This window comes from Macaca mulatta, chromosome X, assembly GCF_049350105.2.
Source record: "Macaca mulatta isolate MMU2019108-1 chromosome X, T2T-MMU8v2.0, whole genome shotgun sequence".
NCBI classification, from domain to species: Eukaryota; Metazoa; Chordata; class Mammalia; order Primates; family Cercopithecidae; genus Macaca; species Macaca mulatta.
This window is the reverse complement of record NC_133426.1, coordinates 160,788,054-160,814,429: the sequence shown is the minus strand read 5'-3', so window position 1 is coordinate 160,814,429 and position 26,376 is coordinate 160,788,054. Positions and strand designations below refer to the sequence as shown.

The following is a 26,376-nucleotide window of genomic DNA, read 5'->3' as shown; positions in this document are numbered from 1 at the left end:
AGTAGCTGGGACTACAGGTGCCCGCCACCTCGCCCGGCTAGTTTTTTGTATTTTTTAGTAGAGACGGGGTTTCACCGTGTTAGCCAGCATGGTCTCGATCTCCTGACCTCATGATCCGCCCGTCTCGGCCTCCCAAAGTGCTGGGGTTACAGGCTTGAGCCACCGCGCCCGGCCCGACGTTGTTATTTCTTTAACATCTGCTGTATGAGAAGGCTGAGGAGCCGAGCCACTGAATGCACCATGGCTCTCCCTTGGGTTACTCCACATCCATAAGTATATTTGTATTATATATATGTATATGTATGTGTATACTTGTTTCACAAAGTGTTTAGACAAAGCCTTGCTCTTTTAACCAAGTACAAATTAAAGAATCTCTGAGTCCAACTATGACCTGTAAGCCCTGCTTCAGGATACCCCAATGTTTTGGCTAAACCAGTGTCTAAACTCTATGTATTGATTTATGACTTTGCCTGTAACTTCTGCTTCCTTTGAAATGTATAAAATAGAGCTGCAGTCTGACTGCCTCGGGGCCACTGCTCAAGTCTCGGGTTCGTGTCTTCTCCAGGCTGCGATCATTCATATTGGCTCAGAACACACCTCTTTGAAATAGTTTACAGATTGTGCTTTTGCTGCCAACAATGATGCTGGTTTGAGAGCCTATCATCTGTAGACTAAATTACAAAATGGCGGAGAGAAGGTGGGGAAGGGGGGAAATGAACTAATACAAATAAAATTATGTACCAAATAACAACGAAGTAAAGTAGACATGACCTCCTGTGATCCTCATTTTTGGAATTACATACATACCCATAGTTGGCCTCAGCGAACATACTGGCTGATTATGATTTTTCACTCGGTGGGTGACACAGGCTTCTGTTCCTGAGGGGTCTGAGCCCTTTTTGGGCCTGTCTAGGAGTTGTCACCTTCCACCAAATTTTACCACTGTAGATAGCAATATTAGCAAATGTTCCCTAAAATTCGGTGAATCTCAGAAATATTTTGCTGTGACCCCACATATGTAGCAGAAATTATACCTCTTCTTGACAGTCAGGGTCCATTACCTAGCCAACACAATAATCCTCCTCTCATTTGTTAGCTCAGTACCACAGGGATCCCAGATTTTCAGATTACAGTCTCTAATCCATTTCATTGCAGCTTTCGAGTGGGATATGGTGATGGTGAATGAGCCCGTAGTACATCCGTGGATGGTGGTGTTGGCGAAACCGCGGCAGTGGAGAGCATGTATATACACAGAAAAAGCATCTATTCCAAAGAGAAAAACTTGCTGCCCCCTGCAGAATGGAAGGGGTTTGATATGATATAATCATCTTTTCACCAGGTACGTCTGAATGTCTGTAACCCCAAATTTCATATGTTGAAACCTAATCACCGATATGATGTTATTGCAAGTGGAGCCTTGAATGGTGATTAGATCAAGAGGGCAGAGACCTCAAGAATGGGATTAGTGTCCTCATAAAAGAGACCCCTGAGAGGTTCCATGTGCAAACACAGTTAGAAGGCACCATCTATGAACCAGAATGTGGGCTGACACCAAACACCAAATCTGCTGACTCCTTGATCTTGAACCTTCCAGCCTCCAAAACGGTAAGAAATAAATTTCTGTTGTTTATAAGCTACCCAGTCTATGGTATTGTGCTGTGGCAGCCTGAATGGGCTAAGACAGACCCCTGTGGGATGAGCCCATATATGAGGCTCTGCTGTTGGGAGATTTGGCACTTGGTGAAGACCATGTTGTTGAGCCCGTGAGTAACTTCCATTTCTGTCCTCATGGCCACATTTATCATGAGCCCACTGAGCAAGAATCGGAGTAACTGAGGAAGGAAGTTAACTCACATCCCCAGAGCAGGTCATCACATCCACGTGAGTACCGAAAGCACCTCGGGAACGCACACAAGGGATGTGCATTTCCTGGTATTCTAGGCCCAATCTGGGAAGTCCATCCACATGCCTCTTCTCCAAGATGCCTGGCTGTCAATCTTCCAATATTGTTACTTCCAAGTCACCACCATATGAACAAACTCTTATAAACTTCCCATTGACTCAAATAGATCTATGCTTTTAGCACCTTCCTTCTGGGCAGAATGAACAGTAAGATGCAATTATCAAGATGTGTCCTCAACAATAATTATGAAGACTTGTTGAATGTGCCATGAGTGGTTCTTGAAGGGAAATTTAAAGTTTTGAAGGCTTAGAATAAACAAACAATGACTGAAAAGAATGACCTAAGCCTACAAGTCTATACGTTAGAAAAAGAGCCGAGTAAAGGCAGGGACAGTAGTGCAAGATATCCCTTCCTGATTGATGGATAAAACAAACGTTACAAGTCATAATAGCGGCCAGGCACGGTGGCTCATGCCTGTAATCTCAGCACATTGGGAGGCCAAGGCGGGCGGGTCACGAGGTCAGGAGATCGAGACCATCCTGGCTAACACGGTGAAACCCCGTCTCTACTAGAAATACAAAAAATTAGCGGGGCATGATGGTGGGTGCCTGTAGTCCCAGCTACTCAGGAGGCTGAGGCAGGAGAATGGCATGAACCTGGGAGGCGGAGCTTGCAGTGAGCCAAGATCGCGCCACTGCGCTCCAGCCTGGGCCACAGAGTGAGACTTTGCCTCAAAAAAAAAAAAAAAAAAAAAAAAAAAAAGAAAAAAGAAAAAGAAAAGTCATAATAGAAATGTTAGAAATGGAAAAAATATATATAGCTATAGGTATAGCAGAGATTTTAAAAACAATAAGATAAATTCATTGCAGTAAATTTAAAAAATGATTAACTGGACATTGTACTAGGAAAATATAATGAACTCGAGAAACATATAACATTTTTCTTTTCGGCCAAGACTGCTCTCCAGGTGGGACTGTGCTTTCCCATTACATTGCACCAGGAAGTGCACCACATCTGTGTTTGTCTTCATTGTGATGTTATTTAGGTTCAGGTGGTGTCAGCCTGATCACTTTGTGTGTGTGTGTGTGTGTGTGTGTGTGTGTATGTGACAGGGTCTCTCTCTGTCACCCACATTGGAGTGCAGTGGTGAAATCCTAGCTCACTACAGCCACATTTTGTTCATTCATCCGTTCATGGATGACACTTGGATGGTTTCCACCTTTTGGCTATTGTCAATAATGATGCAACAAACATTGGCACACAAGTATCTGTTTGAGCACCTGTGTTTTCTGAGCAGCCGCCAAACAGTTTTCCATAGTGCCTGCACGACTACATTCCAATCGGGAATAGATGAGGGTTCCAACTTCTCCCCATCCTCGTCAACTCTTACTATTTTCTATTTTTTTTTTTTTTTTTTTTTTTGAGACGGAGTCTCGCTCTTGTCGCCCAGGCTGGAGTGCAGTGGCGCGATCTCGGCTCACTGCAAGCTCCGCCTCCCGGGTTCACGCCATTCTCCTGCCTCAGCCTCCCGAGTAGCTGGGACTACAGGCGCCCACAACCGCGCCCGGCTAATTTTTTGTATTTTTAGTAGAGACGGGGTTTCACCGTGGTCTCGATCTCCTGACCTTGTGATCCGCCCGCCTCGGCCTCCCAAAGTGCTGGGATTACAGGCGTGAGCCACCGCGCCCGGCCTATTTTCTATTTTTTAAGTAACCATCCCAGTAACTGTGAAGTGGTATCTCATTGTGCTTTTGACTTGCATTTCCCTAATGACTAAGGATGTTAAGCATCATTTCATGTGCTTACTGGTCATTTCTGTTATGTTTTTTGGAGAAATTTCTAAGTTTTTTGTCAATTCTTTAACTCAATTGTTTATCGCTTTGCTTGAGTTTTAGGAGTTTGTTGTATATTATGAGTTGAGTTTTAGGAGTGTGTTGTGTATTACAGATACTAAACCCTTATCAGATATATGATTGGCAAATATTTTCTCACTTTCTTCAGCTTGTCTTTTCACTTTTGGGTTGAGGCTTATATTACCATGCTGCCCCGGCATCCATTTTGTTGTCTTGACATGAGTCCCCAGATGCCACACGATGCCCTTGGTTAATAGCCTAAGCCCAGTTCCCAACCGCTGCCTTTCGATTCCACTTTCCTTCCCCTAAAAGCCGTCTCACCAGTACACACACACACACCCAGCTGCTTGACCAAATGTAAAGTTAGGTTAGGTCCATGTAGTTAGGTTAGGCCCCTTTTTCTGGGCATTTGCTTCGAATGCTCCAATCTTCTCACCCCCTACTGTGATGCTCTGACCACCTCCCTGGACCCAAATAAAGGCAAGTGCCCCAGGTCCACGCACACCCTCTGCACATGTTGACTGACCTCCGTGTAGCCACCGTAACCTATGAATAACAGAAGTTCTTTGTTTCCGTCTTCTGGCTCTTCTAATCGCTGAAGGAGTACTCTCCATTTTAAAGGAACTAAAGTAAACTAGTTCAACCATTGTGGAAGACAGTGTGGCGATTCCTCAAGGATCTAGAACTAGAAATACCATTTGACCCCGCCATCCCATTACTGGGTATATACGCAGAGGATTATAAATCATGCTGCTATAAAGACACATGCACACGTATGTTTCTTGCGGCACTATTCACAATAGCGAAGACTTGGAACCAACCCAAATGTCCATCAATGACAGACTGGATTAAGAAAATGTGGCACATACACACCATGGAATACTATGCAGCCATAAAAAAGGATGAGTTCATGTCCTTTGTAGGGCCATGGATGCAGCCGGAAACCATCATTCTCAGCAAACTATCGCAAGAACAGAAAACCAAACACCGCTTGTTCTCACTCATAGGTGGGAACTGAACAATGAGAACACTTGGACACAGGAAGGGGAACATCACACACCGGGGCCTATCATGGGGAGGGTGGAGGGGAGAGGGATAGCATTAGGAGATATACCTAATGTAAATGACGAGTTAATGGGTGCAGCACACCAACATGGCACATGTATACATATGTAACAAATCTGCATGTTGTGCACATGTACCCTAGAACATAAAATATAATAAAAAACTAAATAAATACAAATAAGTAAAAAATTAAAACAACTTTCTTGATAATGTTCTTTAATGCACAAAAGTTTTTCATTTTGATGAAGTCCAGTTTAACAATCTTTTCTCTGGCTGCATGTACTTTTGGTTTCATATCTGAGAATCTATTGCCAAATCCAAGGTCATGTAGATTCACTCTGTGGTTTCTTTGAAGAGTTTTATGGTTTTAGCTCTTACATTTAGGTTGCTGACCGATTTTGCATTAATTTTTACTTACCGTGTTACATGGGGGTTCAACATCATGCTTTTGCAGGAGTAATTCCACTTGTTCCAGCGCTGTTTGTTGAAGAGATTGCAGGATTGGCACTCTTGTCAAAAATTATTTAACCAGAGATCACATCAAGTTAAAAAACTTCTGCACAGCAAAGGAAACAATTCACAAAGTGAAGAGACAACCCACAGAATGGGACAAAATATTTGCAAACTACCCATCTGATAAGGGATTAATGACCAGAATACATAAGGAACTCAAACAATGTTGTAGGGGGGAAAGAAAAAAAAAATCTAATAATTCAAGTTAAAAAGAGGCCAAAGAAGCAAAGGAACAGGAAGGGCATAGGGAGGGTTGGGAGCGGGGGCGAGGAGGGATGGGGCAACCACAGACAGGATGGAGATTTAAGGATCCCTGTGATTCCCGAGATGACCCTGAGAGCATCAGCTGGGGAACCGGATGAAAATTCACGGCAGACGTGCATTGTTTGGAAGGAGGTGAGGAGCCAGAAATGGTGAGTTATTCACTGAAGGAGTGACCACTTGATCTGTTCTTTGGCTGACTGTAGTACCTGAGACATGGTCTGCCCCATAAGAGGGACATCTTCATCCCCTTATTTAAAAAAAATTATTTTTGAGACAGCACCTCCTCTGTTGCTCAGGCTGGAGTACGGTGGCACAGTCAAGGCTCACTGCAGCCTCCACCTCCCCAGGCTCAGGTGATTTTCCCACGTCAGCCTCCCGAGCAGCTGGGACTACAAGCACGGCGTACATTGCCTGGCTAATGTTTTCTGGTTTTAGTAGAGACGAGGCATCACCATGCTGCCCAGGCTGGTCTCAAACTTCTGGGTTCAAGCAATTCTCCCACCTTGGCCTCCCAAAATGCCGGGATTACAGGTATGAGCCACCTCAGGGGGCCAGAGTTTCTTTCTTAAATGTTTGATTCATTAACCAATAGAGCATCCAGCCTGGAGTTTTCTATGTGGGAAGGTTTTTAATTATGAACTGATATGGGTAGTTGATATAAAACTCCTTTTTTTTTCTTGTGTCAGTTTTAGTAATATGTATCTTTCAATGAAATTATACATTTCATCGAAGTCATTGAATTTATTGTCACAGAGTTGTTAAATAGCATTCCTTTTATTTTTTTTATTTTTATTTTTTTTTTTGACAGAGTCACGCTGTGTCGCCCAGGCTGGAGTGCAGTGGCGCGATCTTGGCTCACTGCAAGCTCCACCTCCCAGGTTCACGCCATTCTCCTGCCTCAGTCTCCCGAGTAGCTGGGACTGCAGGCGCCCACCGCCACACCCGGCTGGTTTTTTTTTTTTTTTTTTTTTTTTTTTTTGTATTTTTAGTAGAGACGGGGTTTCGCCGTGTTAGCCAGGATGGTCTCGATCTCCTGACCTTGTGATCCGCCCGCCTCAGCCTCCCAAAGTGCTGGGATTACAGGCGTGAGGCACCACGCCCGGCCAATGGCATTTTTTACTAGCCTTTGACTTGTTTCACTGATGTCTGCTTTGTGATTTATTAGGTCCTCCTCCTGCTTGTCTGGGGCTAGCTTTCTCTTTTCCTCTAGGGTCTTAAGAGGAAAAGCTGAGATGATTGGGCCAGGAAGGAATGGGGAAGAAGAGTGGGGCATGGCGAGTCCACAGTCCAGACCACAGTGGGGAAGGGCCGCACCCTAGCCGTGGAGAGGAGGAGGAGAAAGTGCTGTCGTTGGAGGGGCATTTGGGGCTGAGGAGAAGCTGGTGGGTTTGTACAGGTGCTGTGGGGGAGAACGGAGGGGTGAGGTGTGTGGGAGGGAAGAGCCCAGCTGGGAAATGGGGGCTTTGCACGGGAGGAGCTGCTCCCCCATACAGAGCCCAGCTCCAGGGGATCCCTTCTCCCCCAGATTCTCACGGCTCTGGACCGAGATGCCTCAAGGCGACAGAAGCTGGAAGATCGTCAGCCTCGTGCCCAGTGAAAGCTATGGGTGGTGGAATGGGTGAGGAGGGGGCTTCTCAGTCTTGAGCCGTCCTCCTGTCCTGGGGAGCGGCTGGCTCAAGCCTGGGCCCCCGGGCTGAGCCCTGAATTGGGTGTTGCGGGGCAGGTCACCCTGGCCAGGATGTCTCCGGCACACCTGGGCCCTGAAAGGAGAGGGAGTGACAGACAGGACCAGGCAGAAGGCAGGGGAGGCCGGATGCGGTATTAAAGAGGCTGGCCAGAAAAGCCTCTCTGAGAGGGTGACAATTGTGTGCAACGCTGGAAGAAGAGATTTCTCGACAGGAGAAAGCTAGTGCAAAGGCCGTGAGGCAGGAGTGTGCCTGGTGTGTTCCAGAAAGGGCCAGGGGCCCTGTGTGGCTGCGTCAGCGTGAGCAAGGGGAAGTGTGGGAGGTGAGAAGGCCAGAGAGGAAACGCTCGATCATGTCGGGTCTGCAGGCTGCCATCAGGGCTCTGGCTTTCACTGTGAGTGAGGGAAGCCCACTGGACAGCTTAGAGCAGAGGACTGAGGCCACCTGACTTGGGTTTAAAAGCTACCAGCTCCAGCCATCCGGCCGTGGGATTAGGGTGGCCGGCTGCACCTGGGCCATGTTTGGGCAGAGGTGGCGGGACGGGGTCATGGGACAACGAAACTAAAGACTCATGCTCTGGGTGAATGAAACCCACACTTGTGGACCAGGTTGGGGAGCCCTATCTGGAAAGAGCTGGTCCCTGTGCCCGTTCTCCTCCTCCCTTTCCTCCTGGGACTCCCTTGCAGGCTCACCCCTCCCTATTTGGATTCGTATCCACAGAAGACTCCTTCACTGCTTTTTCTACCATCACAGCTTTTGAGGGCTTATCAGCAAGGACTCAATCCCTGTCTTAGTCTATTTGTGTTGCTATAGAGGGGTACCTGATGCTGAGAAATTCATAAAGAGTTTTATTTGGCTCATAGTTCTGCAGCTATAGGACGGGTGGTGCCAGCATCTGCTTCTGGTGAGGGCCTCAGACCGCATCTACTCCTGGCGGGAGGTGGCGGAAAGCTGGCATCGCATGGTGAGAGAGGAAGGATGAGCCATTCCACCTGGAATCTGGGGTGAAGTCAACTCCAGCAGAATCAAAACTGCTGAAGGGAAAGGGAGGGAGTGGTTCTAGGGGAAATATGGACACTGGTACAGGGGAACAGAGGTTGGCTGACAAAACCAAAAGATGCCCTCTGCTGTGGCACAGACATGTCAACACACTCAAAATCCACTTCCAATGTTTTGAAAGAACAGGACTAGGAGAGATGGTTTCTTATTCGAGCAGACTCTTCTTTTACAAAGTAAAGACGTGTATTTCCAAAGTAATACATGCTTGATGAAAATATTTCAGCATGGAAGTCTGAGGTTTAAAAGGTGAAGGTTTTATTTCCCTAACGCTATTGTCCAGCGATGAGCACTCTTGAGCGTGGAGGTGGCTGTCCAGGGAGTTACTGTGCACATCCCTACATGCTCACATGGCGGGAGCACACTGCCAAAACAAGAGTGTGCCATAGCCTATATGCAGAGATCTGGTGACTTGTTTTAACCTCTTTCTATGCTAGTACCCGACTATCTACCATGCTCTCTCTCTAGCTTCCTCACACTTTTCCCCTGGGGCAGTTGTGCAGTGATTTATTTAATTTTTCTGCAGCTGATGAACATTTACATTCTAAAAACTATTTACGTGATGGTGTCATTAAGATGCTGGTGGATTCGACCTCACTTGCCTATCCAGGAGTTTCTCAGATGGATTCCTCAAGGTGGGTGAAAGGGTATGCACATTTTTCCCTTAATAGAAAATGCCAAATAAATGTCCAAATAGATGCTACTACCACTGCTACTGACAGCGTATGAGTCCTCGTTTCCAACTACAGCCTTGCCAAGCACTGGAGATTGTCAACTAATACTTTAATCTTACATTAAAATATGCTCTGGTCCCACTGAATAAATCCTGAAAGCAAGACTCAAAGGGATCTTGTTTCCAAGCAACTTAAGAGCATCCCAGAAGACAGCTCAAGAATATGTCTCTTTTGCTTTGACAAACAACAGCCACTTTCCAAACTAGCTCTGCCCAAGATGGTGCCAGCGTGACCGCCCGGTAGACAAGGCAACTCAGCAAGTCACAGAGACCCCGCAGCTGCCTGCTCCCTCCCCTGTGTGCCATTCATGCCAAGTCCCCCATTAAAAGGCCCTGCTTTCTGCCCCCAAAGGGAAGCAGTGCCCTTAAAGGCAGGAGCCTGTACGTCTTCCCCTAAACCAAGCATGGCAGAAAGTCCGTTTCTTAATAGCAGACATCGCTCTTGTTCATTGGACTCTGCAAGCGGTAAGAGAATCTGCGTTTTGTTAACATTCCGTGTTTACAAACATTTTACGTTGTTCACATTATTACTATTATTATTATTTTAGAGACAGGGTCTCGCTCTGTCGCCAAGGCTGGAGCTCAGGGGTGCATTCATAGCTCACTGCAGCCTCGAGATCCTGGACTCAAGCCACCCTCCCACGCCAGCCTCCTGAGTTACTGGGACTACAGGTGCCTGCCACCACGCCCTCCACCCCTAATTTTTAAATGATTCTCATAGAGACAGAATCTCGCTACATTGCCCAGAGTGGCCTCCAATTGCAGGTCTCAAGCCATCCTCCCACCTGAGCCTCCCCGAACGCTGGGAATACAGGTGCGCGCCACCATGCCCGGCCCATATCACATGTTTAATGGTGAAATGATAATGCTGGTTTTATGCATCTGTTCAAGCACATGTTTTTGAAGCATTTTTAGAAAGCACAAAAGCTCATATATGTTCAATGAAGACAATTTGGGAACAAACTTAATGCTGAGCTGGAAAAACATCATACATGCTACTGTCATATATTTAACATATAAATGCAAGCATATTGAGGAAAGTATTCTAAAATGTCCACAGTACTTAAAGCTGAACGGCGGGACCCAGTGGCTTTTCATTTTCCCCCATTTCCCAAATTGTCTTCCATTACCTTGTGCTACTTCAATCTCTGAATCCCAGAGCCTCCCCTGCAACCCGAGGACAAGGGCACGCAAGTCTGAAGGTGCCTTCGCTCGCCGAGAAGAGACTCAGACACGGAATTGTAGCTCAGTTTTATTTCCTACAGAAACAAACATGTAAGCCGGCCTCCTCCAGCGACAAACAATCAGGCCCCCACAATGAAGTGGCCGCTCGTGCAAGGACCATCCCCTAGGGGAGGAGGCACGACCTAGGAAGGGGCACCAGGCTGGGCTTAGCGCCTCTGTCCTGAGTGAAGCAGAGCCAAAAACACAGGCAGAAAGCACTGCACGATCCACATCAACAGGGAAAGCTGCTGGAGACAGGAGCTGATGGAGAGCTGGAGTTGGCGGTGGTCTGCAGCAGTCAGTCGGCTAAATGTGAGGGGCGAAGAACATCAGGTTAAAGGCGACACCTCTGCACCCATCTCCCCGGGCTCCCTCGGGTGGCGGCGGACCTGGTGTACCAGGTCTCTGTTCTGAGACCCTGTGCTTGGGTGTTCCCAGGTCTCTAGCTTTCTACCCCTCCGGGGAGGCGGATCCCAGCCCCCAACCCACCACCATCGTCCGCCCAGTCCCTTCCCTGTCCTGGTCCCGAACCGACATAAACAGTAGGTTGCCGGACACGGTGAAGTCCTTCAGAACCGCCCCTGGTCGGGGGAGCGGTGTGGCATCCGGGGACAGGACCCTGCGGACCAGCTCCGCTTCCATGGGCGATGAGAAAGGCATCGTGATGTTCCCGGTGGGGACCCGGTTAAGGACCTTGGACTATGCCTAGGACTTGGCCGGTGCCCATCTCATCCCCACAGGCTGTCTTCCCACGCACTGGCCCAGGTCCTGAAGCAACCCCACCCAGCTGTCTTGATTCCCCACTTTCCTCTGTTGTACCCCAAGCTGACTCCTGTGTGCCCTTCCAAGGCCCTCCCCACCATGACCCCTGCCGCATCAGCCGTCCCCCCATCACTTGAACCCCCCCAGCCCCATCCAGCCCACACCCCAGCCACCGGCTCCCACCTTGCACGCTTCCCCCCAACTCCTGATCCTTTCTCATACCCAAGACCCCCTACCTCCTGGCGCTTTGCCCGTCACCCCATCGCCCAGCACCCACCGTGCACACGCTCCACCTCCCATCCCCCACCTGCTCCCTTCCTCCGAGCCACACCCCCCCACCTCCAACTCCCAGCCCCCACTCCCCCCCACCCGGCCCCTTACCCCCATCTCCCAAACCCTACCTCCTGCACCTGGCCCTGCCCTCCCCCACCTCCTGGCCCTGCCCCCCACCTCTTGACCCTGTTGCCCCCAACAGGATACAACTGAACCAGGCGTCTTTCCGCCCCCCTGGCCCCGCACTGGCAGCTTCCATTCTGTGCAGAAGCAGCACTGCCACGCGGCACCCGTGGGGCGCCTCCTCCCGGCCCCGAGGCCCTTGCTGCCCCTGCACCCTGGGGACCTCCGTCGCCCGCAGCACCCGCCTCTCCTGGGCCGCCAGGAACGCCAGGGCCTCCTGGGCCATCAGCATCGCCCGCCGCACCCCCTGTGCCCTGGCCTGCGGCCCGCATGGCTCCTGGGCCTCTGTGGTGTGCTCAGAGACAAAGTCAGGGCCCACGAGGACGCGGAGGCAGTGAGGCTGCAGGAAGTTCCGCCCCCTGGCGTGCGTGCGACTGGCAGCCTGGGATCCTCAGGGCGCCTGCGCACAGGGGTCCTACTTCCGGCCCTGAGAGACCCTGGGCGAGCCCTGGAGCACGTGACTGGTTCTCCCCGCCCGCCCCACCCCAAGAGAGCCCGGGCCGGAAGGTGGCCACGATGCCAGCCTGGACCCCTCACCCCTGAGCAGCCGGCTGTCCGCCGGGCCCTTGTCCCGGGAGCCCTGCAGGGAGTCAGGCACGGCGGGGCCCAGCCTGTCCCGTCCCCCTGGTCTCCCTCACACCGAGGAGCAAGGCGGGCCTGGGAACATGGGGCCAGGGCTGTGCGGCCATCGTCCCAGACTCTGCCTGCCCTGCCTGTCCTTGGGGGAGTGCCCAGGACAGACCCCGGGGCCAGGCCTCTAACTGGGTTCAGCAGCTTCGGTCCCTGTCCTGGTCGCCCAGCCAGGTGGGGGAGCTGGAGCTGCAGGTCGGGTGGTTCGGGGGTGGCCTCCCGTCACCCAGGGGCTCCCTGGCCCCAGGTCGGGCCCCCAATCACCCAGGGGCTCCCTGGCCCCAGGTCCAGCCCATGTGGATGGGAGGCACCAGCGGGACCAGAGCTGGGGGAGGGAAGGGAGCCAGGACTCCTTGAGGGGACCCCATAGTTCCCTTGTCTCCCAGCACAGACCTCATGGGATCTCCCTCTCTCCCTCCTTCCCTTGCTCCCCTGGCGGCGTCGGAGGTGCGGAGGGCCCTCAGCTGGGAGGTGACCCTGTGGTCTGCTGGCCTGCCGGGTGCTGGCCTACTTCTGTGTCTGGAAGGGCGTCAGATCCACAGGAAAGGTGCTGCGAGAGGTAGGCAGGGGTGGGGGTGGCATGGTCCTAGGAGCTGGGTGTCTGTCTCCACACCCTGTTCACAAGTCTGTGGGAGGAGAGGCTGCACTCCTCCATCCCGGGTGTCTGGGCTGCTCACCAGGCCAACTCAGGCCTCCCACATCCTGCACCCTGGGCTGGGCATGAAACCGATCCAATCGTCCCGTAGGCTGTTCTTTTTGATAAACATAGAAACTGACCCTTCTGGTCTTCAAGCTTGAACCTTACAGTTGTTTTATCTGAATTCCTTCCTCAGGAAATGACCTTGGGGCCTCTCAAAGTATCAAAGAACCGAAACTCACCAGATCGCATCCAGGCAATGAGATGCTGGACCCCCTCATTCATCAGGATTGCTTTCTGGGCCCTCCCGAGTTCCTGTTTTCCTACACATTGGTGCCTTTCTTCCCTGCTATATAAACCCTTAGTTTTAGTCAGGGAGATGGATTTGAGACTTAACTCCCATCCCCCGGCTGCAGCACCCAATTAAAGCTGTCTTCCCTGGTAATTGTCTTCGTCTCAGTCTTTGGCTTTCTGTGCGGCCAGCAGCAGGACCTAGACCAAACCCTTGGTATTTTGGTAACATGCACACCCCCAGGAAAGGACCCCGGACACGGCTCCCACCTCTAGGCTTAAAGCGAATGCACTTCCCGCACCTCCAGTCTTCCGTGTAGCAGCTTTTACCTACGTATGTCTGTGCCACATCCAGTCCTGAGACAGCTGAGTGACCCTGAGAAAGGCTTCCCCAACACGGGAACAGAGGCTGGAGGGCTGGGGCTGGCAGAGGGCGGCAGGACTGCGGGGACATTCTTAGAGCGCTAAAAAGTCAATGCAGACGCAGCAATAAAAGCATGCCATTTTCCAAAGCAGGCTCCGGCTTCCGCCTCTGCTGCTTTAAGAAGGGGTTGGGGTACAGGAGGTAGGGGGAACCTCCTCCAGCTGGAGCTGATGCGGTGAGCAAGGCTCTGCTCTGGAGGCCTCTGCAGCCGGCACCCTTCTGGGGACTGGGAAGGGAGCAGGGAAGGCAGCAGCCCAGGGAAAGCCTCGTCCCCCTGGAGCCGAGGCACTTGGCGGGAGAGCAGGATGAGAGTGGGCTGGAGAGCAGCCACACTGGCGGGGAAGGATGGGTGAAGGGATTCCACAGGTGTCTAGAAAGCTGGAAAGAGCTCCTTAGCAGGTCCAAGCCCCAGGTGTAGGGGAGGACCAGATGTGGAGGACAAAGACCATTGTCCAGGGGGATCTCCAGGCGTTGGCATTATTGGGTCCTACTGAGATGGGGCCGTCAAGGAGAAAACACAGGCTGTGTGTGGCAGGGCGACAAATGAGTGCTGCTACCAAGCTCTGTCCTGTTTTCTATGCACGTCTCAGAGCCCCTCCAGTGACTGTCATCTCCGGCGTCCTCCTGCACCTCTGTGTTTGTAGACATCTTCTCACATTTCAGATCCTGCTGAGCCTCTGGGCCCCCTGCACGTGCCTTCTGACTCTCAGCTGCTGGGATGGGCACCTCTGTGCCCTGTGCCAGCGCCCCTCCTGCAGCTCCCGACACATCTCCTTTTTTTCCTGTGCCCTGCACAGGGTGGGCCTGGAAGCTCGGGGGAATTTGTACCCTTGGACACAGCCCCCCACTGATGCGGCCAAGAGTCACTGGATAACTGTCTTAGTCTCTCACCCTTTGAAGGACAACTCTGAGGTGCGGCTGACTGTGGAGCGAATGAAATGGAACGGATGCACAGCGATGAGTGTGGACAAAGGAACACCGACTTCTCAGGCTGCCGATACGTATCTCAGTAGAAGCACGGGGGAGGGGGAATGCTATATAGAGAAATATTGCTATAGTGTCTGAAGAGTTTAGAATGTATTGACCTAATATAGACACAATAAAAGTGAAAACATTGGAAGAAAATTTAGATGAACTTTATTTGATTGTTGGAATGGAAAAGACTTTCTTTCTTCCTTCTTTTCTTTCTTTCTCTTTCTTTCTTTCTTTCTTTCTCTCTCTTTCTCTCTTTCTTTCTTTCTTTCGTTTTTCCATTATTATACCTTAAGTTCTGGGGTACCTGTGTGCGATGTGCAGGTTTGTTACATAGGTATACATGTGCCATGCTGGTTTGCTGCACCCATCAACTCGTTGACCCAGCAATTCCATTACTGGGTATATACCCAAAGGATTATGAATCACTCTACTATAAAAACACATGCACACGTATGTTTATTGCAGTACTGTTCACAATAGCAAAGACTTGGAACCAACCCAAATGCCCATCAATGTTAGACCGGATTTTAAAAATGCGGCACATATGCAGCCATGAAAAAGAATGAGTTCGTGTCGTTTGCAGAGACGTGGATGAAGCTGGAAACCATCATTCTCGGCAAACTAACACAGGAACAGAAAACCAAACACTGCGTGTTCTCACTCATAAGTGGGAGTTGAACAATGAGAACACACGGACACAGGGAGGGGAACATCACACACCGGGGTCTGTCGGGGGTGGGGGGCTGGGGGAGGGATAGCATCGGAAAAGACTGTTCTAAGCCTACTAGCAATGAGAATAATGATAACCAGTAACATTTGTTGGGTGGTTACCACGTCCCAAACCACTGTCGTAGGCACTAGACAAGAATCAGCTCATTTATCCAGAAATACACCACATTTTCATTGTCGTTATCCTTGGCGGCGAGATAATGGTTGGTTTTTTATTTTCTCTTCCAAACTTGCCCACATTTCCTCTTCTTTTACAGTGAACATGTATTACCTTTATAAGCAGAAAATGATTAAGAAAGTTATTCATTACTTGCTGTTGAGGAAAATTTCTAATGAGCTCCGGAGTGAGCCAGTTTGCCAAAGTTTAAATTAGCCTGTTCAATTCACTGGAGGCCGTATTTTTCCTCTGAAACTTGTTCTAATTGGCACCTTTTCTTGACGCAATGAGGCGGACGGTGCCGTGATGAAGTCCCTGAAGTCACCAAGCCTTGGGCCCCACGCTAGACACCACGGGGCCGATGTCGCCTGGCTCTCCCGGTTGTCTCTGTGGCTTTCAGCCACTTCCAAAAAACCATTGTTTCCAAATTCCTTACACGCAGTTCATCCTACCTTGAAAGTTATTCCTCCAGAGGGCTGTTGATAGTTTGCTTCATCAGCATTTTGTCACTACCACACAATGAGATTTTCTTTTTCTTCCACACCTTGGGGGCACTCATGAAGAACACATGTGTGCTTAAACACAAAACGTACCAGGGCCCATAAGAGCCCCTCCTCTCCAGAGGGCTGGTCCTGGTCCACACACGCTGGCAGTGATAGCCTTTGTGTTTCCGAATCAGAGAAGACTTGCTCGGAATGGATGAAATGTATTTGAAATCACATTTGGCATCATCTGGAATGGCGAAGCTTCAGAGGTGACAGGGCCAGGATGTCCATATTCAGAGAGGGCCATCGAATTAAAGTTAAGCAGGGGTCTCTTTGCTTGAATTCCGGAGTTTCAAACCAGTACAGTCATGTGAGCTTGGATGGCCTGTAGGTACTTCCAACCCAACCTGACCCCAGCCGACCTCACTGCCTGTCCCCCGACTCCCGGAATGGCTTCCTTCTGCTTCGTTCTCTGTCTTGGCGACACGTGTTTCCATGGCCCCGCACTCTGTCATCTCACCTTCCGTCTAATCAGTTTCCTTCAATGTGTCGTCTCCACCCTCCCCAGGCCAGGTCGGCATCATCTCTCACCTATATGATGAGAACAATCTCCCCCGCTCTACACAGATTCCCAGCCCCTTTCCCAGGAATTTGGCCTGAGTGGGGCGGTCTAAGTGGGGATGGTGTAGGCTGGCCTCATGTGGACCAGGGGGAGGGCCCAGCCATACCTACCAGGGCTTGTGAGAGCGGCTTGTTTCACCCTGTGGGGGTCATTGCGGGCTCTTGTGTCGGACTCAGGATGGGGGTCTGTTGGGAAGCCCCGGCTGGCCTAGTCCCCTGGCCTTGAGCCTTTGGTCTTCTCTGAGCGCCCACCCGCCATCACTTGAGGACAGTGAAAGGCAGCTGTGTTGACCCTTTGAGCAGCATGTGGCCGTTCCTAGGTTTGGTGGTAGGGGTGAGTGACCCTTTCCTGTGCAGGAATGGCGAGTACCCATTGTATGACAGTGATTTGTCTTAGTGCCTAATAGCCCAGCCTACTTTGTGAGCTCCATAAAGGCAGGAAGCTTGTCTGGAGCTTTTCTGTATCCCCAGTGCCAAACCCTGTACTGGGGAGACAGGAGGTACTCTCTCATTCTTTCTTTCAAGAAATATTTCCTGGCCGGGTGTGGTGGCTCACACCCGTTATCCCAGCACTTTGGGAGGTCAAAGTGGGAGGATCACTTGAGTCCAGGAATTGGACACAAGCCTGGGCAACATAGTGAGATTCCCCCCGTCTCCTCAAAAAAAAAAAAAAAAAAAAAAAAAAAAACACAAAAGATTAATATTAATATTATCCAGGAGCAGTTGCACACACCTGTAGTACCAGCTGCTCTGGAGGCTGAGGTGGTAAGGATCATTTGAGCCTGGGAGGTTGAGGCTGCAGTGAGCTGTGATCACATCACTGCCCCCCAGCCTGGGCTACAGAGTGAGATCCTGTCTCTAAAAGAAACAAAGAAGTGTGTCTTCCCTGCTAAGTGTTATGGTCGAGGGAAACTCAGAGATCCAACCACTTGGCCAGCCTGTGGAGTGAGAGTGGGGCCAGCAAACACATTCTTGAGATCATTACACCTGACCTTTGTCCCCGAGTCACAGAGGCCTCAGCCCGGCAGGATATGAAAAGTTTCTGTTTCATTAGCAACTGGGATCTGAAGCCATTCCTGTGCCAAAACTTGGGGGGCTCACCGTTCAGTTCCGTTACCGCTTATGGCGCATCTATTATGTGCCAGGGGCTGGGGTGGCAGAGACCTCGAAACTGGTTCTCCCCTTCGAGGAGTCTCCAGCTCAGCCGGGGAGACAGACCACCCATGGGGCTTCTGGGAACAAGTGGCCCTTTCACCGACATTGGTAGGATGAGGAGGGGTCAGCTGCACTGGGAGCAGAAGTGGGGCCGAGCCTGACACGCCCTTGGAGCTGCTGCCTCGGATTACACTCTCGTGTCTCAAGCGATCATGATGTCGTTTTCTGGTGACGCAGGGATTCTGTTTCCAGGCTGGCTCTGCCTTTCCATCCAAGCCTTCCCTAGTTTGGATCTGGGAACTCCTTGTGTTTCTAGCCCTGCTGGTTGTTTGGTCACAGAAGCAGCTGGCTTAATGTTTCATTTGGGCCATCTGAGGCCCTTCTGCCTGTCAGTGTCCACGTCTCTGCCATTGCTGTGGGTGCTGGATGGAACTGTCCACCCCAGACTTGCTGCGTCTCAGCAAACCTTCGCATCCCTTCCGTCTGTCTGGCCACAGCAAAGGGGGCAGTGAGTCCCAGGTGCACTCAGAACCACGGAGAAGCCCTCAAAGGGAGGGGTGGGGCCGCCAGGTGCATCGGGAGACGGCTGGGTTCTGGAAAGGGAGCCAGGCCGTTCTCAGAGGGCTCTGCCTTCCCCTTCAACTCGCATGGGGCTGCTGCTTCATGGACTGTGACTGTGCGGAAGTCTCCCAAGGGCACCCTTGACTTCCTTGTTCCTCAGACTGTAGATCATAGGATAGAGCATGGGGGTGACATTGGTGTAGATTAAGGACACAATTTTGTCCTGGTCGGGGGCGTAGCAGGACTTGGGGCAAATGTAGATGAAGACTGCACAGCCATAGTGAGGAAGCGAGACCAACAGGTGCCCAGCGCAGGTGGAGAAGGCCTTGCTCCTGCCCGCGGCCGAGCGGATTCTGAGGACGGCCGTGATAATGAATCCGTAGGAGAGCAGGATCAGCAGGAAGGGGATCAAGAGGATGAGCGTGCAGACGAGGAAGACAGCAATCTCATTGGCTCGAGTGTCCGAGCAGGCCAGGAAGAGCACGGCGGGGATGTCACAGAAGAAATGATTGATCTCGTGGGACTGACAAAAGGGCAGGAGGAATATCAGCGTGGTCAATGTGAGGGAGAGCGCAAAGCTGCCAATGCACGCCAGAGCCAGCATCTGCAGGCAGAGGGTCCTGGTGATGAGGAGTGTGTAGTGAAGGGGCTTGCAGATGGCCACAAAGCGGTCGTAGGCCATCACGGCCAGGAGGAAGCACTCTGCCCCGCCCAGGGCAACGAAGAAGTGCATTTGCAGGGCACAGCCCAGAAAGGGCATCCGCTGGTTCCTGGACAGGAAATTGGCCAGCATGTTGGGGACAATAACCAATGTATAGCAAATCTCAACGGTGGACAGGTTTCGGAGGAAGAAATACATGGGGGTCTGCAGGCAGGAGTCAATGAGGGTGAGGAGCACAATAGTTGTGTGCCCCGCCAGGGTGACAAGATGCATGATTAGAAACAGTCCAAACAAGAAGATTTGCAGTTCCGCCAGGTCCCCGAAGCCCAAGATAACAAACTCAGAGCTTAAGGTGTGGTTTTCCTGCAATCGGTTCATCCTACAGGCTGCCTTGTAGAACTGGGTTACAGGGTTTAGGTTTTGTTTTTGTTTTGTTTTTCCAGCAATTCTCCAAGTCATGAGAAACCCTGAAGCCCTTTCCAGGAATGGGAGTGCAGCCAGCTCTCGCAGCCCTCCAACCCTCTTTTCCAGGCTTAGCCCTGGGTTTCACTCCACCAGCTTTTCGAATTCTGCCCTCTGTTCGCTGAAAATGAGGAACTGCTTATGGGATGCCACATCAGTTCACCTGTTGAATTATTATCAAAATGAACCCAGATGAGCAAATTCTAAACACGAAGTTGTTTTTCCCAGATGCTAAAGACAATCTTTCTGTCAGCGCTGTTCTATGGTTTCAAGACTTTTCTGGGGCGGGGGCAGGGGGCTGAGCTCGAGGTACTAAATAGGTTTAGACACAGTCACCAGGCTGTAGGGAATTGCTGTAGGGTGTGGACACTCCTGGCTTTGTGCGTCAGCCACTTTGTCCTTCCCTGACTACCACCTCCAAACTCCCAGGGTTCCAGCAGCCGACTGTGAGCAGGACGCTAGAGCACAGGACGCTAGAGCGCAGGACACTAGAGCGGAAGGGGCCCAACCCACCTCGGATCTGCTGCCTCTCTGGCATCCCCAGTCGATTGGGTGATTTATCTCTGAGCCCTGTAATTCTTTGTTTACTTCTCTGTCTACTGCAACAGCCTATGAGCTCCATGACGGCAGGCACAGTGTGTTAATGCGGCCTCTCAAACCACGGCTGGCACAGATTAGGAGTGTCAATAAATGTTTGTTGGCTGGCCTGAAGGTGGCTGATGGTTGTAATCCCAGCACTTTGGGAGGCTGAGGCAGAAGGATTGTTTGAGGCCATGAGTTCGAGAGCAGCCTGCACAACAGAGTGAGACCCCATCTCTACCAAAAAAAAATTGTTTTAAGTTAGCCGGGCATGGTGGCATGCGCCTGTGGTCCCAGCTACTGAGGAGGCTGAGGCAGGAGGATCATTTGAGCCCAGGAGGTGGAGGCTGCAGTGAGCTATGGTCGTACCACTGTACTACAGCCTGGGTGACAGAGCCAGACCCCATCTCTCAATAAATAAATAAATAAATAAATAATATAAAAGAATAAGTGTTTGTTGAATGAATGTCTGTTTCTCATTTCTGCATTTTCTACAGTTAGTGTGGGGTCAGGCATAGAGTGAGAAGAGCAGAGGGCAAAGGGCGAGCCAGGTCACCGAGTGGGAGCGACGGGGACAGAGTTAGGAGAGAGTCAGGGAGGGAATGGTCTCAGGACAACAGGGGCTCAAGCACCCGGTGTGGGACCACACCCTTGGCTGGTCTGTTTCCCTGGAGTCTATCGGGGAGGCGTTTGTTTCCTCCTTCCCTTGGCAGGACCTGGCGTTTCGCCTGCCATTTCTCCCCGTGCGTCCCTCCATCCCAGCAATCTTAAAAGATTCTCGAGATTCAGCAAAGTAAGAATCAAGGAGAGTCCAGTGCCAGTGGAGCTGTCAACTACAGGAGCCATTTCTACTGGGACCACTGAGGCGCAAAGTGGGTTCAGCAAAAGCCGAAAACCCATTTTAATCGTGGTTTTGCTCAGCATAGGTGGTGACTGTGATTCCAGCTTTCCAGCCGCTTTCACATTGCACTGAGGATTACTCGGTTGTTTCACTCACCTGAAGGGCACCTGGAGTCTTTGAGCCGGACAGGTCCCCAGAGGGCCACGTGCCCACTCCTCGCCTTAGAGTACAGGGTCAGGAAACCTTCTTCCCTGGATGACCCACCTCCTGCTCCTGCCCCCGCCCCTGGCTTCTGCCCCAGGTCCCCTGTCCGGACGGAGCCCAGCCCAGCTCGGGCTTCCCCTCTGGCATCTCCTCTCGCTATGGTCACAGGAGCCCAGCCTGGAAGGACGGGCAGAAGGCAGGGTGACCGGCCTCCCTCCAGACAGGGGTTCCCTCCAGAGAGGGCCCAGCCCCCTCCTGCGACCCAGCCCAGCCTCCCGCAGTCCCTCCATGGTCCCTGGCCGGCCCTCCCTGCGGGTAGGCGAGAACCTGCTTTCTGGGTTCATGTCTGTCTTCCTTGGACTCGTGCCCTTGCCTGTAGCTTTGCCACATCAAATCATGTCCACTCTTTTCTCCCATGACAGCGCTGCAGAGACGTGGGGCGTGCTTTGTTTCCTTTGGGCCCTTAACCTTGAAAACACTGAAAGACACAAAAAGGAAGGTAAAAGTCACACGTCGTGCAAACACTTGAAAAGTAAGACGTGAAAGTCAGAGTGAAGGTTCCTGCTTCTTCCGTCTTTCCCCACTCTCCAGAGAGAACCATTCTTAGCTGCCAGGGACATTTTCTTCCGTGCTTGGTGCCATGCACGCAAACACACACTCACACACTCGCACACACACGCACACACGGGTTCCCACACATGCACGCACACACACATACACACATGTGCATGTGCACAAACACCCCACTCACCCACTGCAAACATTCAATGGGATCATAGTCTACAAACTTCCCACCCTTATTGTAGTGATTTAATTTGTCACTTAACGAAATGTCTGGGAGCGGTTTTCAGTCAGCACTTACTGGCTTACTTCATTCTTTGTAGCTGCTGCATTCCACAGTATGAATGTGCTCTAATTTAACTAATTGTAGACTAATATTAATAACAGAAAGTAATAACACACATAAGCAAAAACAAAATCTAACTAAAATAAATCATAATTTCATCAGACTTTGAGTACCTTGCTGTTGAAGTGGCTTCTGGCGTTTATTTTTTACCACAGCCCATGGCACCGAGCGCATCCTGGCATAGAGCATGGCATACCTGGCTTTTCTCACTCCCCTGAGCACTCCTGGAGAGGAGGCCTGGGGTGACCTGGGAGGGGCAGAAATCCGGAGAGCAGCCCTGTCTGGGAGACTCTTCCGTTGAGAACCGTCTGCTATCAGTGAGAATAGTCCATCCTCGGGTGAACAGTGGCGGGGCCCAGTGGCTTCCTGGAGCTCAGACGGTGGCTTTCCAGCCTGTCTGGACCACGGGGAGCAGCCCTCAGAAGGATTTGCTGGCAGCTCTTAGAAAGGGAGTGTCCTTCGAGGAGTCGCCAAGGTCTGCAACTTGCCTTAAATAGCGGCGAAGGCGGGACTCGGGAAGTCCCAGGAGAGGCCAGGAAGGCGCTGGCCAGCCACCGTACTGGGACTCACCCACTGAGGGGAGTGACTTCCCCAGGTCACTCAGTTCCTCAGGTTCCCAGTGGAACCCAAATCCCGACCACTTGTGTCTTATGTGCCAACCCTAGAGATGGCATAGGTCTGGGCAATGTTGCTTCAGTCAGATCTGCTGAAAAGGCAGCCCCCGCTGTGCAATTACCAGCGTGTGAATGGACCTCAGGCTGACTCCAGAGGCCAGAAATGCAGAGGGTTGGCTTGGGTGGAATCCCGTGCCCACGCGTTGCTAGAGAGACGCATAAAGTGGGCAACGGGGCTTGAGATTGGTGGCCTTTGAGACACCGCTCCCCCGCTCCCCCCCATACACACGCACACACACAAACTGCACTGGGATTCTGTGCTTCTCTGTAATAACTCGGAGGGGACATTCTTCGGGCTCTCAAGGCCTCCACATTTAATCTGCAAAACCACAGTCATCAAAGTGAGTGAGTCATCTTCACGGAGTGAGGTGGGGAATCAGAGTCAGAGAACCCGAGAATGCTACCACTCAGCTGACCTAACCTTCCACCTAACCCCATCATCACCCCAGGTGAGTGTAGCCACATCCCAATGACTCCTAACTGGGGTGCAGCCCAACGTCCAGCCCGCACCACGGTCACCCTCTCAGTAGAGCAGGACCGAGGTCACCGCTGCCCAGCCCAGTCAGGGTGCTCCATTTTCCCCTGCCTGCCAGCCACAGCCACTCTAGGCTGCCAACCCCGCATCTGCCACCACTGCCCTTTCCAGGTATACCAGTGCACAGGCCACTGCCACTGCCACTGCCACGCCTCGGAAGCTTCCAGTCCTTGGAGGGCCAGCTCGGCTTCTTACTGGAAACGACAAAACAGGAAACAGGACCCCCAAACAGCCCTGTCTGAGCTTAGAATCACACACTCTCCCCCTCGAACCACTCCAGTAGCTTCTGCCTCTGCCTCCACCCCCAAAGGGGCTCCCAACATCGCACGGTGGCACGTTTCCAGCCCCTCCACCTTGCTCTTCCCCCTTCCTCCTCTCGGGCATCTGTCTCATCTCAGCCACAGTTGCTGAAACAGAGCTCTTCTGCTTATAATGGAGGCTCAGGCCATGGAAACCCTATTGTTCTCAGCACCCAGGGAACAGGCTTTGGGAGGTGCCCTACGAGGGATCTTGCCTTGCAAGTGGGAAGCATGCGGGACTGTTCCGGAGTTGCCGAGACTTCCTGAACTGAGCCGGCCAACAGCAGAAACCCAAGGACACTGTGGGAGACAGCTGGCCCAGAGGCCCAGGTGGCATTGACCTGTGCACTGGTATACCTGGAAAGGGCAGTGGTGGTGGACGTGGGGTTGGCAGTCTAGAGTGGCTGCGGCCGGCAGGCAGGGAATGACGGAGTGCCCTGAGAGTGCCTGCTCAGGGAGACCTTGGGGCACCTTCGGCAGGCAGCTTTCCGGCCAGGATTGCCTCGGCATAGGGCCCTGAGGGAGGGGTGGAAAGGGAAGAAGATTCCAATAGAAACTGAACATTTTGAAAGAAAGGCACTGCAAATGACCCCTCAGTAACTGTGGCTGTTACCTTTGCAAATTTCTAGACATCCTAAAGCAGCAATAGCTCAGGTACCACAGCTCTGAAAATTACCCAGACTTTCTGCACCTCCCTCAACTTAGATATCAGTTAGAGATCACCAATTCTGATAGGGTTTGGGACGACGTGGGACTGAGTTCTGGGAACATAATTCTACTGGGATGGGACACTGGCTTGTCTTCTACATTTGGTGGCTGTAAGGCTGGGGCTAGATATTCCTGTGCATCCTATGAACTCTTTAAAGGGGAAAGTGACAGTGAGTTGGCATTTAAATAACCCAACTGCCGAGGCACTGAATAAACAGCACCCATTCCTGTGGATGGCGGTTTAGACTGCAGACCTCTGGGCCCACAAGCCATCGAGAGCATCTAGCTGAGTGGGAGCAGAGAGGAGGTTGGAGAGAGTGATTGGGGACTTCAGTTTCTTCCAACATTAGCTCACAAGATCAAAAGACTTTGGGGGGCGGGGGCCTGGGGTGGGGGGCAGGGCTTTTCTCTAATGCCTTTGAGCTTCAGCTTGCCGGGAGATTTAATTTTTATTTCATCTTCTTTTTTTGAGAAAGGGTCTGGCTCTGTCAGCCAGGCTGGAGTGCACTGGCACGATCACAGCTCACCGCTGCTTCGACCTCCCAGGCTCCAGCGATCCTCCCACCTCAGCCTCCCAAGTAGCTGGGACTACAGGTGAACGCCCAGCTTGTTGGGAGAAAAGCTGAGTGTTGGGAGAGAAGCTGAGGCAGGGCTTCCATGTCTGACATAATGTAAAAGTCTTGGAACATGTCCGGGGTCCAGGGTCTAAAACCCCTTGTGGCCTTTGGAACACCAAGCTCTGTGCTAAAGGGTGGAAGGCTACCCTCACGCACCATAATCTAAGCCCAGGGCGTGGCTTGGATAGAATCCAGGGCTCATGGCTCTGGAATGTGTCTAGACTTGCTGGCTCCTTGCTCCTTGCTCTCCCAGAATCAATTGTATCTTGAGTTAAAAGAATCTGCTCTCCATTATCTCAAGTAGCAGAGCATATGCTAAACCATCACAGCTGTAAATCATGTGCTTAATGCAGCAACGCTCCCTTTCAACCCCACATTCTCACCACCTGTTTCTTTGTTTGATCACCAATAAATTGTCTGGGCTTCCAGAGCTCGGGGTCTTTGCAGCCTCCATACACTCGTGATGGCCCCCTGGACCCACTTTCTCTCTCAAACTGTCTTTTCTCATTCCTTTGACTCTGCCAGACTTCGTCACCCCCACGACCTGGTGTTGAGTTCGATCACCCCAACACCGGCTAATTTATTTTTATTTTTGTTTTTGTAGAGACGGGGTCTCCCTATGTTGCCCAGGCTGACCAGGAGAATTTTGAACTTTATTGTCTCTGCAGGTAATTCTTCATGGGAGAGGGTTTACGTTTGGGACATGTACTATGTTGGCCTGTCATTGTTAGAATATCTCATAGACACCATTTGACCTTGTTGCAGAACCTCTGATGAGATATGGTGGGCAACGATGGCCAGAAATAATTTGGGATGAGCAAACAGAGTAAGGGGTAAACTTTTGGCTGTGGGTACACCATAGACTTAGTAGTTAAGCCCAATGGGTCAAGAGGTATGTATTTGACCATTTTCACACTGCTACTGTTGTAGGACTTTCTCCTCAGTTCAGCTAAAAACTGGGTTCTTGTCACATGACCAGGAAAGATTTGGCATGCAGACATTTTGAAGGGTGAGGGGTTATGGGATATATTGAGCGAAAAGGAAAAAGACTCTCAGCAAAGCCAGAGGGGCTTCTGTTAACAGGCCCCCATCTCACAGGTTGAATCCCAGGTTACCACACAGGAACAGGAGGGGCCAGGTTCCTCCCGCCTGGAAAGGGCACGAACTTCCATGGCGCTACCCTGTTCTCCCAGTGCCCTAGCCGGTTGGAGCTTCTCTGGGACTCCTTTCTACTTGGCTGTTTCACTATGAAGAAATACCCAAGACTGGGTAATTTATAAAGAAAGAGGAGTTCAATGGACCCACAGTTCCACATGGCTGGGGAGGCCTCACAATCATGGTGGAAGGCGAAGGACGAGCAAAGGCACGTCTTACATGGAGGCAGGCAAGAGAGCGTGTGCAGGGGAACTGCCCTCTGTAAAACCATCAGATCTCGTGAGACTTATTCACTACCGTGAGAACAGCATGGGAAAGGCCCGCCCCCGTGATTCAATTACCTCCCACTGGGTCCCTCCCACGACCCATGGGGATTATGGGAGCTACAGTTCAAGATGAGATCTGGGAGGGGACACAGCCAAACCATATCGAGGTGCAAAAATTTGTGAAACATTAGGTGTGCATGCTGGGGCAGTAACTCTTCTCTCCCCCAGTCTCCTCGAGGAAGGAGACGCCCCATGGAGATGCAGTAAAATACCCAGTTGGTGGGTGGTA

General features: G+C 51.4%; 2 protein-coding genes across 4 annotated transcripts; both read right to left on the bottom strand.

Moving 5' to 3' along the window:
- Nucleotides 1-10,311: 10,311 nt before the first annotated feature.
- On the bottom strand, nucleotides 10,312-11,934 carry LOC701606 (cancer/testis antigen 1). Of its 2 annotated transcripts, none has more exons than XM_077988998.1 (3): nucleotides 11,534-11,934; nucleotides 10,832-10,961; nucleotides 10,312-10,602 (listed from the first exon to the last, which is right to left on the bottom strand). In XM_077988998.1, the coding sequence occupies exons 1-3, from the start codon at nucleotides 11,784-11,786 to the stop codon at nucleotides 10,464-10,466; spliced, it is 522 nt and encodes a 173-aa protein (XP_077845124.1). In that variant the 5' UTR covers nucleotides 11,787-11,934; the 3' UTR covers nucleotides 10,312-10,463. The 2 variants fall into 2 exon arrangements, with proteins under 2 accessions (XP_077845124.1, XP_001095804.2); XM_001095804.5 differs by having other exon boundaries at nucleotides 10,832-10,964; nucleotides 11,537-11,934.
- A 2,682-nt stretch (nucleotides 11,935-14,616) lies between these two features.
- Nucleotides 14,617-22,254, bottom strand: LOC144338629 (olfactory receptor 10Q1-like). 2 transcript variants are annotated; one of them, XM_077988983.1, is made up of 3 exons: nucleotides 21,947-22,232; nucleotides 21,300-21,404; nucleotides 14,617-19,465 (listed from the first exon to the last, which is right to left on the bottom strand). In XM_077988983.1, the coding sequence occupies exon 3, from the start codon at nucleotides 19,297-19,299 to the stop codon at nucleotides 18,280-18,282; it is 1,020 nt and encodes a 339-aa protein (XP_077845109.1). In that variant the 5' UTR covers nucleotides 19,300-19,465; nucleotides 21,300-21,404; nucleotides 21,947-22,232; the 3' UTR covers nucleotides 14,617-18,279. The 2 variants fall into 2 exon arrangements, with proteins under 2 accessions (XP_077845109.1, XP_077845108.1); XM_077988982.1 differs by having other exon boundaries at nucleotides 14,725-19,465; nucleotides 22,030-22,254.
- Nucleotides 22,255-26,376: the final 4,122 nt, after the last annotated feature.